General features: G+C 23.8%; 1 protein-coding gene across 1 annotated transcript in view; it reads right to left on the bottom strand.

Moving 5' to 3' along the window:
* Positions 1-1,192: 1,192 nt before the first annotated feature.
* LOC129605797 (hemicentin-1) overlaps positions 1,193-18,926 on the bottom strand; it is a 148,888-nt gene continuing 131,154 nt past the window's right edge. The window contains exons 15-16 of the mRNA XM_055515747.1: positions 18,535-18,753; positions 1,193-1,954 (exon numbers count right to left, since the gene is read on the bottom strand). Coding sequence (XP_055371722.1) covers positions 1,310-1,954; positions 18,535-18,753 — 864 coding nt within the window. The 3' untranslated portion in view covers positions 1,193-1,309. The remainder of the gene's footprint in view (positions 1,955-18,534; positions 18,754-18,926) is intronic.

The following is an 18,926-nucleotide window of genomic DNA, read 5'->3' as shown; positions in this document are numbered from 1 at the left end:
TTTTTTTATTATACATTTATTTATTATATAAATAATTATTTTATTTTAATTATTATTAAATACAAGTTCTTCTAAAAGTTTTTTGTTTGTTACTATTCCTTTTTTTTTTTAGGTTTTTAATTATATTTTTATACAAAATTATTAATAGCCTAAAATATACATACATATATTTTATTAAATAGTAAATATCCTAGATTTAAAAAAGAAGAGAAAATTAACAAAATATTTATTTATGTAGTTGTGTTAAAAATGTCGTAAACAATGGAGTTAATTAAAATAAAATTATTTAATTACAAAAATTCATTTACTTTTTGAATAACATTTTGAGAATTACTTTATATTTGATTTAAAATATTCAAAATAAGTGTTCAATCATTTGATTGCTTTCAAATTCAATTATGAAAACAGTTTGGTTGAAAAACTTATACAATAGTTGCAAAATTTTGAAATTAATTACGGGATTAAGTCGTTTACAAAATTCTATAAATTAATTATTTTTTTTTCTCTAAAATTATTAAAACTTAACAATTTGAAGAAGAGTTTTGAATAAAACTCTTACATTTTCAAAAACATAATTAAGAAAGAACAATTAAAAAAATTGCTATTAAAGAGATTAAAAATATTTTCTACATTTTGTTTTACTATAATTTTATTTTTATGTTTTTGTAAAAAATAACTATGATTTCATTTCTTTTTATACTTATTTGATTACTAGTTAATAATAATTATTTACATAAAATAAGAAAATTATTTTATTTTTTTTTTTTTTAATTTTTATCTCACAAATTTTGATTTCAATTTTCCTTTGTTTTCTATATAATTGTATTTTATTTTTTTTTCTCGCGAATTTCTTAATTCATTTGTTTTTTTTTTTAATATTCACAATATGTAAATGTTTTTTTTTAATTTAATTATTTGATTATTCACATTAACTATTAAAATTTAAAAAAAAAAAGAAAAAGTAGTGTTCCTTTACCTTTTTTGTTTGTTGTTAAAAAATATGTAAAAAAAATAATAAAAAACAATTATGATTCTAATATTTTCTTCTCATTTGTATGCGTATACACATATGTACACACACCTGCAATATATACATAACAATCAATGTTATACATATCTGTATGACAGTAATGTAAACTATGAGTGAAATAAAAACAACAATAACCAATAATATTCAATTGGTAAATTTAAAAAACGAAAACCAAAAAAAAAATTAATAGTAGTAGAAAAAGATAAAAAACGATTTTATTTTTATTTAAAAAAAATTTTATCACAGGGCCGTATCACCGACCCCGTGCGTTTCCTATAGTCATACAGTACTTTCACGTTTAATCATTAATGGTGTTTGAACTGATGCTTCATCTTCAGATAAACCACTACCATTACCATTACTATTTGTTGATGATAATAGACCACCATTGCCACCGACAGTAATACTAGTACCTGGTGCAAGACCAACAATATTATTTGATATTGTTGTAACACCAACAACATTAAGACCATTTGTATTATTATTAATACCAGTTGTTGATGTTAAACCTAAACCAATATTATTACTGCTATTATTACCACAATTACTATTAATAATACCAACACCACTGTTACCACTACCTGAACTTGTATTTAAATTAATATTACTAATATTTGTGCTTGTTAATGGTGGTCCACCAACACAAATTCGTTGCCTTTGATTTTGACCTAAATGTTGCATTGCTATTGTTGATGGTGTTGGAAATGATGTCATTAAATCTTGATGATGTTGTGGTAAATGCTGTTGTTGTTGATTTGCTTGCTGAAGGCATTGTTGTTGTGATAATTGATGTAGACTAGCTAATGGTGCTTGTATATGCCTTACACCAGCTATTGTACCCGTATAACCAGGCCACATACTAGGATGACGTGGTAATGTACATGATGCTACTGAATTTGAATATATATGAGGTGGTCCAGGATTCTATATATATATATTAAATAATAAAAAAAATATAAATAAGAATAAAAAATTTAAATATTGTTATACACTCAAATGGGACTGTATGTTTGTATGTAATTGCAGTCATTTATATTATTAATTGTAAATATTTAAATTATTTTAATATTATATAAAGTAACCATTGTTTAAGTGATTCTCATCTTATAGAAAATGGTGGCTTTGAACTACATATCAAACAAGGATTTCAGTATTTAGGTCATTTTAAATATTAATTTCAATATTTGTTGACCCTTCATTTAGCAAAACGTGAAGTACTATAAGTTTAAAAAATATTTTTGTTCGAACTTCTTATGTATAACAACTAAACTTGAATATTTTTTTACCGCCTTTTTGAAATTTTATAATTAACTTCATTGAAATAAATCACAATTGAATAGAAACCACCCGCAATGCAGATTGTTTTTTTTTTTCAGAAAAAAAAAATACCTGCAACCATTATACCGATTTTAGTTATGTAAAGGGAAAAACTTAGTGCCTAAAAAGTATATGTAATCGCATTTACTATTGTAGTGTTCATTGAATAAAAAAATATTCAAGAAAAAAAAAAACAACATTTCACATTAACCTACTTCACAATCTTAAAATGTTAAGGTTTATTGTAATAACGTTTTTGTTTCTTTCCGTCACATTTATTCAAAATACATTATACAAAAAACTCTTGCAAAATTTTACATGAAAAATGCGTCTATATAAAATTACATTGCATACGAGTATAAGAGTAATTTTATATAGATGAAAATCTTTTAGTATAAGAGTAGAAATTACTCCTATTTCTATAACTTAAAAAAAATCTTAAATTTGGGATTAATTTTTTTGTACTTATTTGATCTTTCCCCCCCACGTATACATAGTATTCATATTCAGTGCAAAAGTCTACCTACAATCTAATTTCTTTTACTTTTAAACAAAAACTATTAAAAAATAAAGTTGGGTCAAACCAATGGTTTGTATTGTAGCACTTTTCCCTTAAACAAGTGAAAATACTGCTTTTAAAAACAGTCTATGTATATCCACCACACTATTAAAATTATTTTCATTTATAAACGAAACTATTTCTAGGATTGCATATATTTAGGATGAACCATTTATGCAGTCTTTGAAATAAAGCAAAATTTAATATAAACAGGGGTTAACATAATGCTCGATTTTAAGGGTTAATTGTGTGAGTTAAGAAAAATAATTATATTTTTTAATTTCATGGAATTTACTGTTAACTTTTTGCGTTTATAGAAATTTGAAAAAACTTGCGTTTTCAGAAATATAAGGTGTCAAAAATGCATATTTCACAAATTTCAAGAGGCCATAACTTGAGAGGGGGTGGAGATGGAAAAAAATTTTCTTCTAACGAAATGAACTACTTGTTAATGTCTAAAAGCTCCTAAAATTTCAAGCTTCTACAGGCTGGGGTCTAGAAGAAAAACGGCATGAAAAATTTGAAAAAAAAGGACTTTAGATAACGGTAAATTTGAACGGCCATTTTGTTTTTCTAAAGTTTAACTATAGTATACCGCGGTAGGGGAAGCAAGTCACTGCCCTTCTGCGTTTGCAAAATTTCAAAAATGCTTATGGTTTCATTGCAACAAATAGTTAAAATAGGCCATTTTTAGTGTTTTGGGGGGGTATAACTTCTAGAGGGGGGGAGATAGGTAAAAATTTTGTTCTACGAAAATAAGTTTCTAGTAAAGATCTATGTACGTATTAAATTTCAGCTTTCTATCTTTAAGAATGTAGAAGTTTTGTAAACAGACACACGGACAGACGGACGGACGGACGGACGGACGGACGGACGGACGGACGGACGGACGGACGGACAGAGTGAAACTAATAAGCACTTTTTTTCAAAAAATTTTTGGAAAAGTGCTAAAAATTGGTTTAACAAAAAAGGGATAAAGCTGCACTATAATGTAAGCGTTATATTTTTTAGTTTAAACTATAGACTTATAGAGCTTACAATACAATAAAGGTTGTTGGAAAAGAAAAACTATATCATAGCATTTCTTTGGTGTTTTTGTGTTATTTTTCTATTGTAAAGTAATTTTTTGTTTTGAAAAAATAAACTATCAGAACCAGAACCAGAAAACATAATATCGAAAATATGACTAGTAAACTGTTATACATAAGTATATATACATTTATTATAATATGTAAATATTTTTAAATAAACACACACATACACATGTATTTGAGTTTAAGTGGATAGCATATAAGTAAACAAAAAAAATTATTTCTCAATACGAATGTTGTTTTTTAATTTATAAAAAATGGGATAAAATTACAGAGGAAGATGAAAAAAGCAATGTTAGGGTAGAATAGAAACAAAAAAAGAACAATACAATATTATATTTCCAAAATTTATAAAAAATACTCGAATTGCAGGACCTTTAACATCAACTAAAAACGATTTATATTTTTTTTACAAGGCAGTTTTGAAAACAAGGTGTAGCTGTAACAAATTTTCTCGAAAAAATTGTGGTAGAAAATTTTTTAATATTAAATTTAGTTAGGTACTTAGTTTAGAATCAAAAGTAGTTTTTATCAATGAATTTGATTATAGTTAATTATAAACTTCAATAAACTTTACATTAATATTGTGTATAACATTTTAAAAATTAAAAAATTGAGCTAAATTCAAAATGTTCTTTTATACTTTTTCTTTTACATCTCTTCTTCATTTACACAAGTGCATAATATAGAATATTTTATAAGGATATTCAAGCATTTTAAAAATATTAAAAATTTTGTGGTCAATATAATACTAGAGAACTGAATGTCTTCTTTAAAGTGGTGGTCTCAGTAAAAATTAAAGCGAAAATTATATGTTATGTATGCAATATAATAGCATGAAATTGTTAGATACTAGAATTTTAGTGCTCTTTGGTACACAATATGTGTTTATTCGAATTGGAGACTAAAAAACATAAACAAAAGAACCAAGAAAAAATTTATTTTTTAGTTCCATTGTTGCTTTTCTGTAGTGCATTAGTTTTTGCACTAGGAGGTCAAAATATTAATTAAAAGAATAATAATTGCTATTTGAATAACATAAAAAAATATTGTCTTCATTATAATTAATCACGTTGTAAAATAATAACATTTCATATAGTCAATGTAAATCAGTTAACATTTTTAATTAATTTTTCAAAATTGCTTGTAAAAAATTTGTCGTTCAAATTAAAAATTAAAATTTTTAAATATTTTGTATACATTTAGGGGTAAAGCTATTTGCAGTTGTATCATTGTGTATACAGTTTATCTTGGTATACAGAACACAATTTTTGTATTTACACAATAGAACTGCATTTTTTGGGTGGTTTGGTCTTAAATTAGGAACTTAATGTTCATTAGCGCTCCTCGAAAGGGCAGCCGCTTATGTAATTACAAAAATTGTTTTGTGTATAGTACTTTTGGTTGCACTATTGCAATGTATTGAAAGTTTATTGATATTTGAAGATTTTAGGAAACAAAAGAAAATTTATGTTTAAATAATTTTGTGAACAACTAAAATTTAAAGTTTAATTTTAAAAACATTTTGAATTTCTTATATATTTTGAGAGATCGTAACAAATTTGGAAGTACATTTACGTTGAATTTTAAATTTTTTTATTAGAAGCTCTGATACCCATTCTATAGAACTCATTAATGTTTTGCAAATAATCAAATATTAAAGTTAAACGAGGACACGAATGCTCAAAAAATTGTCTTATATGTCCGATACCATGATTTTAAGTTTTTCAACAGAGTGCCAATTTTTTTCTCAATTCACTGGCATTGTACATTTTAATAAAATAAGTTTATTGCGCCTATATCACTAAAGTTTGCTCTAAAAGAGTTTCATGAGAAGACCTTTAACATCGGCTTTACAATATTTAAATTTAAGGTTGATTTTAACACATTCAGATTTGAATCACTTCATATATAGTACATTTTCCGAAAAATATATGAAATCATTTTGAGTCCATTTATCATAGATTTTGCATTTCATCGATTCACCTATATAATTTCTTGTAATTCAATTCCTTACAAAACTCTTTTAAATTACTACGTTTTCATAAAAGTTCCAAAAAAAATTTATTCTCTTCAAAAAAGTAAAACTAAATTTTAACTTGGAAATTTTCAACTATTGTTTTCATTACATTTGAATCAAAAGTTATAACATGCGTACATATTTACATACAAATATAATTTTAGAATTTAAAGATTTGTAAAAGCTCTGTTTTAGTTCCTACAACTAAAAGTTAATTAAAATTTCAAACTGTTAGAGTGTGTGATGTTTCCTTTTTACTTAGAATTCTATTGTAAATAAAAAAATTACCCAGAATGGAAAAAAAATTTTAAAACTTTTATTTTTAAAAAAGTTTCAAACAAAATTAAATAATAAAATTGGAAACCTAAAAATTAAATAACAAAACTTTTATTTAAATTTATTATGAAATTTTATGAGATTCTAACGAAAAGGAAAAAAGTTTTTTTTTTGTCACACATTTGAACAAAACACCAAAAAAACCAAATGGAAAAATATTAGTAAAAATGTAAAATTAGTTACAAAATCAAAAACGAAAAATGCAATCTTTCAAAAAAAAATTTTTTTTTACATTGCAGGAGAGTAAGAGAATTTTTTTTTTTTGGTACTAAAATTTAACAATTTTTGGGTTTTAAAAAGTTATAAAGTTCTAGAAATAATTGCGAATCAAAAGGTATGCAATGCAAAATTTTTAAATATTTTTTTTAAATATTTGGGAATTTTGATATTTTACAATTTTAAATTGCTGAATAGACTTATGAAACTTTAAATAATTTAATTTTATTTTTGGAATTATTCTTTTAGTATCCCATAAATTTCAGGTTTTAATTATTGTTTATGTAATTCTAATGAACAACCGCGTAAAAGGTAAGCTAGAGTTTTTACTATATTCTGCAGAGAATTGCATTTTAATCTGGTGTTGTAAATTTTCAAGTCTCAACTTAATTATTATTTAATAACTATGAGTGTCTACCTATATACGATGTAAGTAATATTACAATAGCAACAACATAAATTAAAGTAGCCTTACAATATGTAAGACATTTGACTCTTTCAGACTTGTACTGGATCATCAACATTTGAGAATATTACTATATCGGTTCTATACATAGTTTGTAATTATTTAAAAATATAATTTTTTTTACATAACTTCACAAAAACGCAAATTATTATGGTGTTTTCACAATTTTACATGAAAATTTGCATTAGATGATTTTATATAGAAATATAAAATATTTTTTAAATTGAAATTTTAAATAAACTTTAAAATAATGATATACTCGTATGAGTAAAAACAATAATTTTTAAATGAACTCTTAATTAAAATACACTATCAAATAAACTTCATAATCTTTGGAGTCCTAATGACACATATTATACAATAATGGAAAATAAACTTTACGCGAATAAAAATTATTAAAAATGTTTAACAAAAGAAAAAAAAGTCTCGTGCTGAAAAATTAAATAAGAAATACAAAACGAATGTAAAGTAAACATCATGTTATTTATAAGATATGTGTGTATGTGGATAACCCATTAAAAGGGTATTGAAACTGAACCTATATCATAATAAAATGCTTGTAATTATTTTACATATTAAACTTTGTATATTGCTCTATCTAGAGAGGGAATAATATTGTTGTATAAGTCATTGGAAAACAAAGGATTACAAATTTTAAATAATTTTTTTCCTTTGTTTTATCACTTATTCAGTTTTTTAGTTTTTATATGTTTTACCAAACCACAAAAAGGAAATATGAAGAAAAAAAACAAGCATTGCGCGACCATTTGACACTTTGAAAAACAAGGACTGCAATTTTTGTGATTTCAAAAATTAAAGTATTTAAAAGTAATAACTTTGACTGTTATAATGCTAGTTATATAACTGTTTGCTTCCGATATCTGATTCGATGATTGTTAATACGCATTTTTCCAAATAATTGAAGCATAAAATATTGATAAAAAATCAAGTGCATTTTATGGATTTTCCCGTAATTAGACTGAAAGGGCAAATGGACTTTTTCGTAATTAATTCAAAATAATTTTTATTTCAATAGCATTTTTTTTATTAATTCGCAATTTACAATGAACTCTACGAAAGAATACAAAAATTCACTTCAAATAACATTCTTTACTATATTAAATAGAAAACTATTTTTAAACAAAAGTTCAGCATATCGATAAGAAGGATAAGCTGATGGTATTTTAGCTGTAAACTAGCATTTAGTTGTTATTTATACAAAAATATTTAGTATAGTAATTAATTGAAATTTGAGTTTTTTTGAAATTAAGCAAATAAAATTTAAGTAGTTAAGATTTTTAAACTTTTTAACAATTTAAGTTAAAAAATTACAGTGTTCACTTTTATGTTCTGATATTAAAATAATTTTATTAATTTTATTTTTCAGTATAAAATTCAATATAATTTTTTTTAAGTGTACTATTGCAAATATACTCGTAATGTGGAAGTATATATGGGCATATAGGTATGCAAGAAGTCTATTAAGAAATTTTATAGGTGAACATCTTCCAAGCAAATAATAGTCTATAAATATATTAATATGAATAAATTATTTTACTTATGTGTGTATTATATGTTCATATAAACTTTTAATACTTGTACTATTCATACATAACATGCACATTTAGATAATACCACAATTGTATGCTAACATCATTAGTAAAAGTAATGTGCATATATTGCATTTGTTCGTGGGTATATACATATGTACATATTATATTGTATTATACATGTATGTATAGAATAAGAAATTTTAAGTGACAAAAGTTGGAATTCACACAAAAAATCATGATCCTTTTGTTTTTTTTAACATATACATACCATATATGTATATACAAATGTATATATTTTTAGAAAAATAGAAAATACATGATGTCCATATAAAAATCTATATCCACACACACATAATAATGACTACTAGGAGCGTACATATATGAATACACATATATAAAATTTATAAAATATTATTAAAACCCAAAAAGTTGTTCAGTTAGCATGTAATATGCCAAAAGGAAATCTTCTTTATTTATGACCAAAAAGCTGAAAATTATGTTTTCATGCATTTTGAGCAAAGGGAAAATTATTCATATAAGAAACAAAGAATAAATAATATGTATATAGAAATATTATTGTTCCACTCGTATATATATAACAATATTAAATAACTATTATATTTCGCAAAAAAAGGAAGTTGAGTGTGTATGTCATCATAGTATCCCAGAAATTTCTCATATTACTTTATATTTATGCTATTATTGAAAAATTAAAAAAAAATTCATGGGACCATGTATTTGATTTCTGTTTTTTGAATAAAAATTATTAAATGTACATGTACGCATGTTAAGTGAAATACAATAGATGAAAATAAATTACAATGCAAATGTAATCAAGAAAACTTAATTTAAATTTATTTTTAATGTTGAGCTAGATATTTAAGATATTTTTATTATACGAGCGGAAAATGTGATATAGTGAACTAGGATCAAATCAACGGCTAATAAAAAGTAGTACTTTTGCTTTTTGAACATTTTGTATTATTTAAAGTTATACATTATGTAATTGTCTTAATATTATAAGCAATATTTTATTGCATACTTTTAGGGGAAGAATGAAGATGGAATAAAATCTTAACAAGATGATTGAATTTGTCGACGAAATGACCAGTTAAAATCGACAATTTGAGTTTACAACAGGAAAACATTTGAATTGTTTTATTAATTTAAAATAATTGCTTGTATACAAATTTGAAAAAGCTAAAAACTAAACTAAAAATTTGTGATTAATTTTATAGGCGATTATTTTGAATTAGAAAATGAAGTTTAAAAGACGTTTAAGAATTTATTAATTTTTATTAATCTTTTTAGAATTTTTGAAAAAAGAAATAAATTTTTTGTATTTTTGCTCTCTACATTATTATAGCTTTTGAGAATTCACAAGCATTGAGAATGTTTCTACCCGGCAGCCTTATATCATTGGGCTGATATATTTATAAATTTTTGAAAATTTGAAATAAGCTTTAAATACAAAACAATTAAAATCATTTTAATGAGGATTAGTGATGAATTTTAACACCATAAAATACTTAAAATTGCATTTTTTTACACAAATAATTTTTATGGAAAATTAAGGATTTTTTTCGTAAATCAGAAGAAAAGCAAGCAAACAAATAAATTAATTTTTGGAGAAATGAGAATTTTTGTGTTTTTTTTTCTTGTTATTCTAAAGAAAACTCTCTAGCACTTCTGGGCTTTTAAATGCTTTTATTTTTATTATTATTTCACCTACTAACATAGAAATTATGTTACAATACAATCTTATTTTTTTGTGCTCCTTCACAATACAACAATGATATTTTTATATTATTATTTATTGTATATGTAACACAATATCATTTCAAAACTTGAGGGCAAAAAACCTAAATTTCTTTTTCATTTTATAGGTACATTGTAAATATAAATTACATTAAAAATATATTTAAAGAGCACAGTAAAAATATTCATACAATAAAAAAATTTATTACTTAAGTTTAACAAGAAGTCCTGAATTTTATCTAAAAAGTTTAAAGATTATTTAATCATTCTTGAAAATAATTTTTTTTTATATATTTTATTTTCGACATTAATTGTCTAAATGTTTTATTGAAATATATGTTATGTTCGTGTGATTTTTAACTAGAATTTTGTAATATATACGAATTTTGTAATACGAGTATATATATTATGTAATTTATACCGCTTTAAAATCTTATTAAGAAAATATTTTGTATTATAGGTAGTAAATTTTTAGATTTGGAGTATTGGAAGCATATTGAATGGCAGAACTTATTGGAAATGGTTATACTTAACATAAATTTCAGAAATTTGCATTTAGTATGATATAAGAATGATTAATGGCAGTAAAATAACCAAAAAGACGAAAATTTCGGACATTGCTGATGTTTTGAATTAATCCTTAAAATTAGAATTTGGTTTTTCTAATTTAGAAAGTTATTTTACTAAAAATTTAATTCTTTTATAGAAGCAGACTCAGTTTAATTATAGGAAGTTCTGTTATTTGAATCAAAATAGAATGACGAAATGTAGATATATAACATGGTAAGCCAAACCCCGGCTCACAAGCATAGTGTAATAGTTCTCGATAAATATACTACAATTACTGACAAGAAAGATGAAAGAATTTATAAACTTCTTTGCAACATTTAGTTTATTCGTTTGATTCATTGAAGCTCTTAGTTTTACGTGATCGAATTTCTGTTAAAATACAAATATAAATTTTCAAATTCATTTATGACTAAAATATTTTATTGACTTAATTTATTTTAAATCTACTTTAAGTTATAAAATTCATTATGAAATTTTCGTAATTCATAAGATTTTTTTTTAACATCTTCTCAATTGAAAATTACAAAATATTATTAATTTGTTATAATATTAACTTAAAATGGAATTAATTATCAAAATTAATTATAAAAGCAATAAAAGTGAATATTCGAGTGAACACTCTTAATAAACTTAATTTCATCAAGCATACTATATAAGAGAATTAAATCAGAAAGTTATACAAAAAGTGGTCTTTAATAGACTTATAATATATTAAAACTATCTACTTACATATATATATATATATATATATAATTAATATAGCATTATATAATTTATAAGATAGTATGCAATTAATGACAACACTAATAACAATAATTATTAGTATAACAAAAGATAATAATCAATCAGAAAGTTAAACTATCATTGAGTAATTAATTAATTTTGAAGAGTATATAAAATATAGTATATAACGACTTATGTACAGATTGAAAAAAAGTTTTTATGTTCTTAAATACGTATATATAGTTGTATAACATAGAATTGAATATTGTATAATAAGTGTTGGTTTTTATATAATTTTTATTCATTCTTTTGTTATTCTCTTAAAATATCATGCCTGCGTAGAAATCGCATTCTTATTCCATTTCAGAATTTTATTTTTCTTCGATTTTAAGTGTCCATATAATCTTATTATATACTATATGTATGATATTACATTTGTCATTCTTAAATTTTGACACTAAGAAAAGTATACAATAAAATAAATTTTATATAGAACAAAGATTTTTATAGAAAATATTATAGAAATAAAAAAATTTGAAATGAGACTATGCGTGGGAAGGAATATGGTTTTGTTCGAACTTCCATACATGCTATTATTATTATGTGATATAAATAAGACATACATTTATATTATACATTATATATATAGGCAAGTTTTCAAGATCAGACTCGGGACAAAAATTTAAGGCTATTATTTTAATTTTCTTTTCTTTTATAGTGGCGGTGTACTTTTGTATAACAGTTATAAATTTTCGTATATATATAAATAATAGTATTTGGAAGAAAAAATAGAATAATGTAAGTAAAAATATTGTAATTCATTTTGAGTCTATGAGGCACATGCATCTTGTACAAATAAAAATCTTGAAAATTTTTTTAATGGGAATTTTGGTTCATTATGTGAAAGTTGTACTTGTATATTTACATTCATACATACATATACATATAAAATTGTCTATGGAAAAAACAAAAAAATAAATAAATTGGTAAGCTGTGAAATTGAAAACAATATAAAAGGATTTCCTATAGGGATCAAAAACCTAAGAAACATAAGTATAGAAGAAAACAAGAAGAAAATAAGAACTGAAACTTTTTATATTCATTTTTGAATATTTGAAATGGCTAAAGTTTTTTTCTTTTGATTTTCTGTTTTTTTTTTTTTTACTTATTTTTTCTTATTTTCTTTGTTTTATAAGAGTCATCTATCGTTGTTGTATTTAAAATGTAGGCCGGAAATCACTTTTGTTCTTTTGGATTTTTAATAAATTGCTTTTACAAATAAAAGAAGATTAAAAGGAATTATGGTCGAATAAAATGGGATACTCCTAAGTGAATCATTCAAATTTAATATAAATTTTCATCAATTTTAAAAGAGTTTTGTTTTTTCTTGTTATTTTTTTGGTTTTTCACTAAATTATAACTTTTTTTTTTTTATTTTTTCGAATTAATAAAAGTTTTTGTTTGTATTTTATTTTTTCTAAAATTCATGATTTATTATCGCAATTTTTTAAAGAAATTCTAAAAATTTTATTTTAATTTGAAGTTTCACAGTTAATAAAGTGAATTACGATTTTTGAATAGTCTTATCAATGTCAGTGTGTTTGAATTCGATAAAAACTGCCAAATTATACACATGGAAGTAGAGTGTATTGTTCAAATTAGTGTTGACGAGATAAATTTGAAAAATTATTTTTTGTAAAATTTTACTAGTTAATAATTTATTTATTCAATTTTAAATGAGCAACCGATAATGAAAAGTTTAATTGCAATGATTTTTCGGGTCAAAAATTTTATTCCGGATATTTATTAGCTCTATAATAAACGGGCCCATTTAAAAATGGGCGATCGCTAATTCAATTCAATTAAATTAAATTCAATCTTAATTTTAACTATGAGAAATCATAGCAGCATGTTTTTAGATAAATGTGTACTACTAGAAGGGTTACCAAATAAAGAAATACTCGTAAAACGATCTAAATTATACCATTAACTCTGATACTTCTCGCCCACTACATGGCCCAGATTGGAACCTCCAACATAATTTTTCAACACATTGAACCGCTAGTGGATTTTTTAACCAATCGTTAGTGTATTAGTTGAAATTTAAATAAAGTTTATGTGCGCGGGTGTGTTGATCAATATATTTTCAATCTTTGGAAAGACAGTGAATGGACAAAAAATAATTAACATTAAAATATATTTTTTTCGTTTATTTTACTTAAAATTTAAAAGAGGTTTTCTGTTTCTATATGAATAAAAAGTTGATCATTCTACCAACTTAACAAAAGGTAACAAATATTCTTATTAACCAACCTTATTATTCCTTATTAACCACCTTAAATTATTCTTATCGAACCACTCTACCCTTCGAAATATCTAATAAAATGTCTAAACGTATATGTTAAAGTTTGGTCTCGGAAACCGAACTAGGGGCCGCATTCACATTTTTTATCATGTTTATGAAACTAATTGATGGAATTTGATATTTGAGTTCTAATTGTTACCAAAACTAAATGGCGAGCATTTCACGGAACTCGGATAGCAAAAAGCGAAACTCTATTAAGAGTCAAATTTACATTTTTCTAGGTGTGTTAACTAAAGTCGTAAAAATTAGAAAGAATCATTTAACAGGCATTTTTATAATATTCTGTAGCACTTTCCATTAACCAGATAATTGCGATCGGTTATGTGCTGACGATATCCGATTTTTATTGCACTTATTTTAAAATTACCAATAATGTTACCCTTTAATAATTTATGAATTAAAATATTCCAAAAATTAAGTAGTAAATTATTTAATATAAAGAATATTAAAAATATTGAAAGAAAATTTGATGATGGAAATGATAATTCTGGTGGTCAGTAGGTCTATAGCGGTAATATCAAATTCACATGTACCTAACACTTTTACCTGATTGGTATAGAGTTAAAAATTTTATATTTGATATTAGTCATGGCTTTCCCTGCACTCTTTTTTAATAAAAATGAATTATTTACAAACCATTATTTGTATTCGAATTTCATTTATAATTAAAATAAAAAATTCGGTATTAAAAATAAAATTTTTGTAATTTCTATGAAACTCAAAAATTTTTTTTTGCAATATTTTAATGTTTTATAGAATAGAAAAATAAAATAGAAAATAGATTGAATATTAAAATATTATTTAACATGATTTTAAAATATTTTCTTTAAAGTGTAAACATTTTATTTTTATTTTGTTTGCTTAAATATTATATTGAATAGATTTTATTCTCGAAAATTCAAATTACAAAATTTATTTTATATATTTGTTTAGAAAATAAATTTAAGAGTATTTCTTAAATCGAAAACAAATATTTATATGTGATGTATGCTTGCATGCATCTGTTTGTTTAATTTTCTATGATATTTTCTTCGAATATTTGAAATAATAATTCCTTTATTTTTAGTAAAACAAAATTATTTAAATGAAAAATATCTTTTATGAAAGATGAAATAGTTTTGAAATGTTCGCTAGAAATTTAAGGAACCTAATTTGAGATTCTAGGCATTAGCTTTAGTTGCATAATAATGGATGTAGTTTAATAGTCAAACATGAAACCGAATCATGTGACAGGAACAAATGAAATTATTTAAATACTCAGAGCGAGTTAACAAAATTTATTATATTTTAAGACAGTAATTTGTCCAATTAAACTTTATAATATCAAACATTAAGTCTATATGATTTGATTGGAATGATGATTACAGATTTGTAATTGTATACATATTTTTCTCTTGTCTAGTTTTTCTCTTGTCTAGTTTCCTGACCTATTGCATGGTGTTTTAAAAAAGTGTCTGTATTTTCTGTACAAAACGACGAGAATTTATATGAAACTATATTCAATATGGTTGAATTTATTCTATTTAAAATAAACAGCATTTATTAACTATTCTAAGCATTAATGGTCCGCTACTACGTCCTTAAATGAAATAAGATCACATATCTCCTACAATCAGGTTCCGATATATTCCATTTTCTGCTAAATCCAAAACTTCTGGAAAGATTTTACTAGTTCTTCAAAAATTCTCATTATTATTTTTTTACGAAAAATTAAGATTCTAAACATTTTTAAATAACAATTTTATAGAATAAATTTTTTATCGTCAACGACCAACTGCAAAGTGGAAAACTGAACAATTCAGTGAATAATTTAAAATTTAAAAAAAACAATCAAATAAAAGGAAATTGGATATTCAGGAATCGAGTATCCCAAACCATTAAAAGTTTTTTAGTTGCAGCTTCAAATAGCATTTAGTTTAACATGGTTTTCAGTTAATTGAAATATTTTTAAAATTTCACTTCCTCAGTTATATTTTATTTTTTAATGGAAATTTTATGTAATTTTAAAACAATATTACTAAGTTTAAAATAGGTTCCACGTTACAGGAAAATTCAAAGTTAAAACTTATTACATAGAGTGTTTTTCAATAGTTCTAAAGATTCTTTTCTACTTCATGATTAAAAATTTACACACATTTGTATATTTTCAATTTAATTTAAATCTTTAAATTGATATAAATACTTACAAACTGATTTTTAATTGTTCAATGCACTTTAGTAGATAATATGTATATGCCCTGGAAAAAGATGCAGTAAAAGGTTTTCTTTTCAATTATTGTAATACACTAATGAAATATTCGATGAATAAGTTTTTTTTTTCTGTTTTGTACTCATTTCAATCATATTATACGCATTGAATATAAAAACATCGTGGTTTCAGATATGCGAAGTATATTGTTTCTTGTTTGTTTTGTAAAAGTTTATTGAACTGTCTTAAAAATTTTCTATCCGTATATAGACAATAATAGATCTCAAAGTTAACTTTTATGTTTTTGTTTTTTTTATTTTTCATTTAAATGCACCTACAATAGACAGTTTGGTTTTCTATTTTGAAATATTTGACCTAATTTTAATTGTTTGATTAGTTTGTCTTTCATACTTACGAAACAACTGTACACTATCATCTTCTTTTTTAAAATTTTATAGAAGCCCTTTATTAGAAAAGAAAGCTTGACATTTTAATTCTCTAGAGACAGGATAATATACAGAATGAAAATGCAGGAAAAAAAAAGAGTTAGTTACAATTTAGACACACAACATAGTTCAAGTATTTTTTTTTATTTCCTTTTAATAAAGAAAAACAAAATGGGTTTTTATGAACACGGTCTGTTGACAAAGTTTTCCCTATATACTAAAGTATGTATATTAACATGTATATAAAAGTGTGTACTAATATACATACAATGCACATAATAAATACAAATGGATGCGTATTCAAAATATAGTTTTCATTTGTGCATGAAATAAAAGTTGAAATGCAGCTGACACAAGGAAATTTACATGTTATAAATTTTCTTTTTTTTTCAGACGGGTCCATGATTTGGGTTAAAAACATATACAGGGACATGAATATATATGAATTATTAAAATATTATTTTGTCCTTTAAAGTAATATTTTTTTTGTTCTTTAAAATATAGTAATTTTTAAGTAAAATTGTTACAAGAGTGTTACGTTCTAAGAAAAACAAAATATTTGCAATAACTGCAAAGGAAAAATTTGTAATATAATATCCAATAAAGTATCCTATGAGTTGAAAAGTATAAAATAAATTTGTATTTGTGGAATGTCCTAATTTAATTTGTAAATATTTCAAACGAAGAAGTTATTTTCCTGGAAATTCTTTTCCAATTAACCACAAAACAGGAATAGCTGATAAACCCATGCTTTGCAAAATACTACATGTTCCTTTTTCAACAATTTTAGTCTAGAACCTGGTACTTGTTGCTATTAGTAACAGTAGTGAAAATAAGGGAGTGGTTTAGCATAACTGTTAAAAATTGCATATATTCAGGCGGAATCTTCAATTAGTTTTAGTATGAATTATGCATACGTACCTAACGGTATACTTTTGATAATTGAGCTACTATAGTTACATTCTTACTACTGTGCAATTTCATTGCAACTTTTATATTGAGGAGAGAAAGTAGTTCGAAAATTGAATTATTGCAAACGTTAGCTAGAAGATGTAGTTTCGTTCTATTCCATTATGCCTTAATTAATTTGAAGCATAAATAAATTAATCTGACCTTTGTTTAAAATTTGTTATGATAGAAGAAATAAATTTTAGCGTTGACCACTTTAAATATTTCCAAAATTTTGAATGGTTATGAACATAAAAGTGAGGGAGAGGAGCGTAAGAATATTGTGCTCGAAAAATTTTATTTTTCATTTAAACACACTAAGATAGTATTCTGAAAATTCTCCAAGTGAATAAATGAATTAGAATTTTGAAAATTAAGACTACATTTTACTGCATGCGAGTACATGTGATTTGTTTAAATGTTACTCAACACTAATGCGACATGGAAAATATTTATAACACTATAGAGAAAATATTCAAAACATTAAATTTAATTAATACACAGTTAAGTTGCAAGATAATATTTTTCAAATTCAAATTTTGAAGGACATTATATTCAAGTATATACATAATAATATGTAGATACTGAAATTTCATGAACTATGTATAAACAAAATATGTTATGCATCCATAAATCTTAATAGAAATTCAGAATTTCAAACACGTATAATAAAGACCTTGGCACATTTTTTAAATATAATTATGAAAGCAGTTTTGAAAACAATAATTCTTGGTTTCAGTCAAAAAGTTTCAATGTATTATATTCATTTTCCATACATCTTTACAGTATAATCAACTTAAACTAAACTATATGTATATTATACATATTTACGTTTCTCTTTTAATAATTGCAATTACATAGGATTGTGTGTATGTAACAAAAAAAAGGAAATAATTTGTACATACATACACAATTTATGTATGCATTTACAAGTATTGATTTACTTACCATTGATAGAGCTGCTGCAGCAGCAGCATTTCCAACAGAAACTGGCGGTTGTGAACCGCTACGTAATGTACAATATCCCATTGCATTGTGGGATGTATGTAATGTCATACCAGATGAATTGTACTTTTGAGGTGGAGGCGTACCAGATGATAAAAGACCTCTAGTTGGACTACTTGTATCTATTGTAGATATATGCTGGCGTCTTCTTATATAATCGATCTTTAATTAAAAAATATATGAAAAGAAAAGAAAATAAAATGAAAATTATTATAAAAAGAAAGCATGTAATATAATAATGAAAGTTTGAATGAGTACAAAAACAAAAAAGAAAAAATATTAAAAAAATGGTGATGGGATCAATAACAAGAAAACAAAATTAATATAAAAAAAAA

This window comes from Condylostylus longicornis, unplaced genomic scaffold (genome assembly GCF_029603195.1).
Source record: "Condylostylus longicornis isolate FDR11 unplaced genomic scaffold, ASM2960319v2 ptg000014l, whole genome shotgun sequence".
NCBI lineage: Eukaryota > Metazoa > Arthropoda > Insecta > Diptera > Dolichopodidae > Condylostylus > Condylostylus longicornis.
This window is presented reverse-complemented; position numbering and strand designations above follow the sequence as displayed.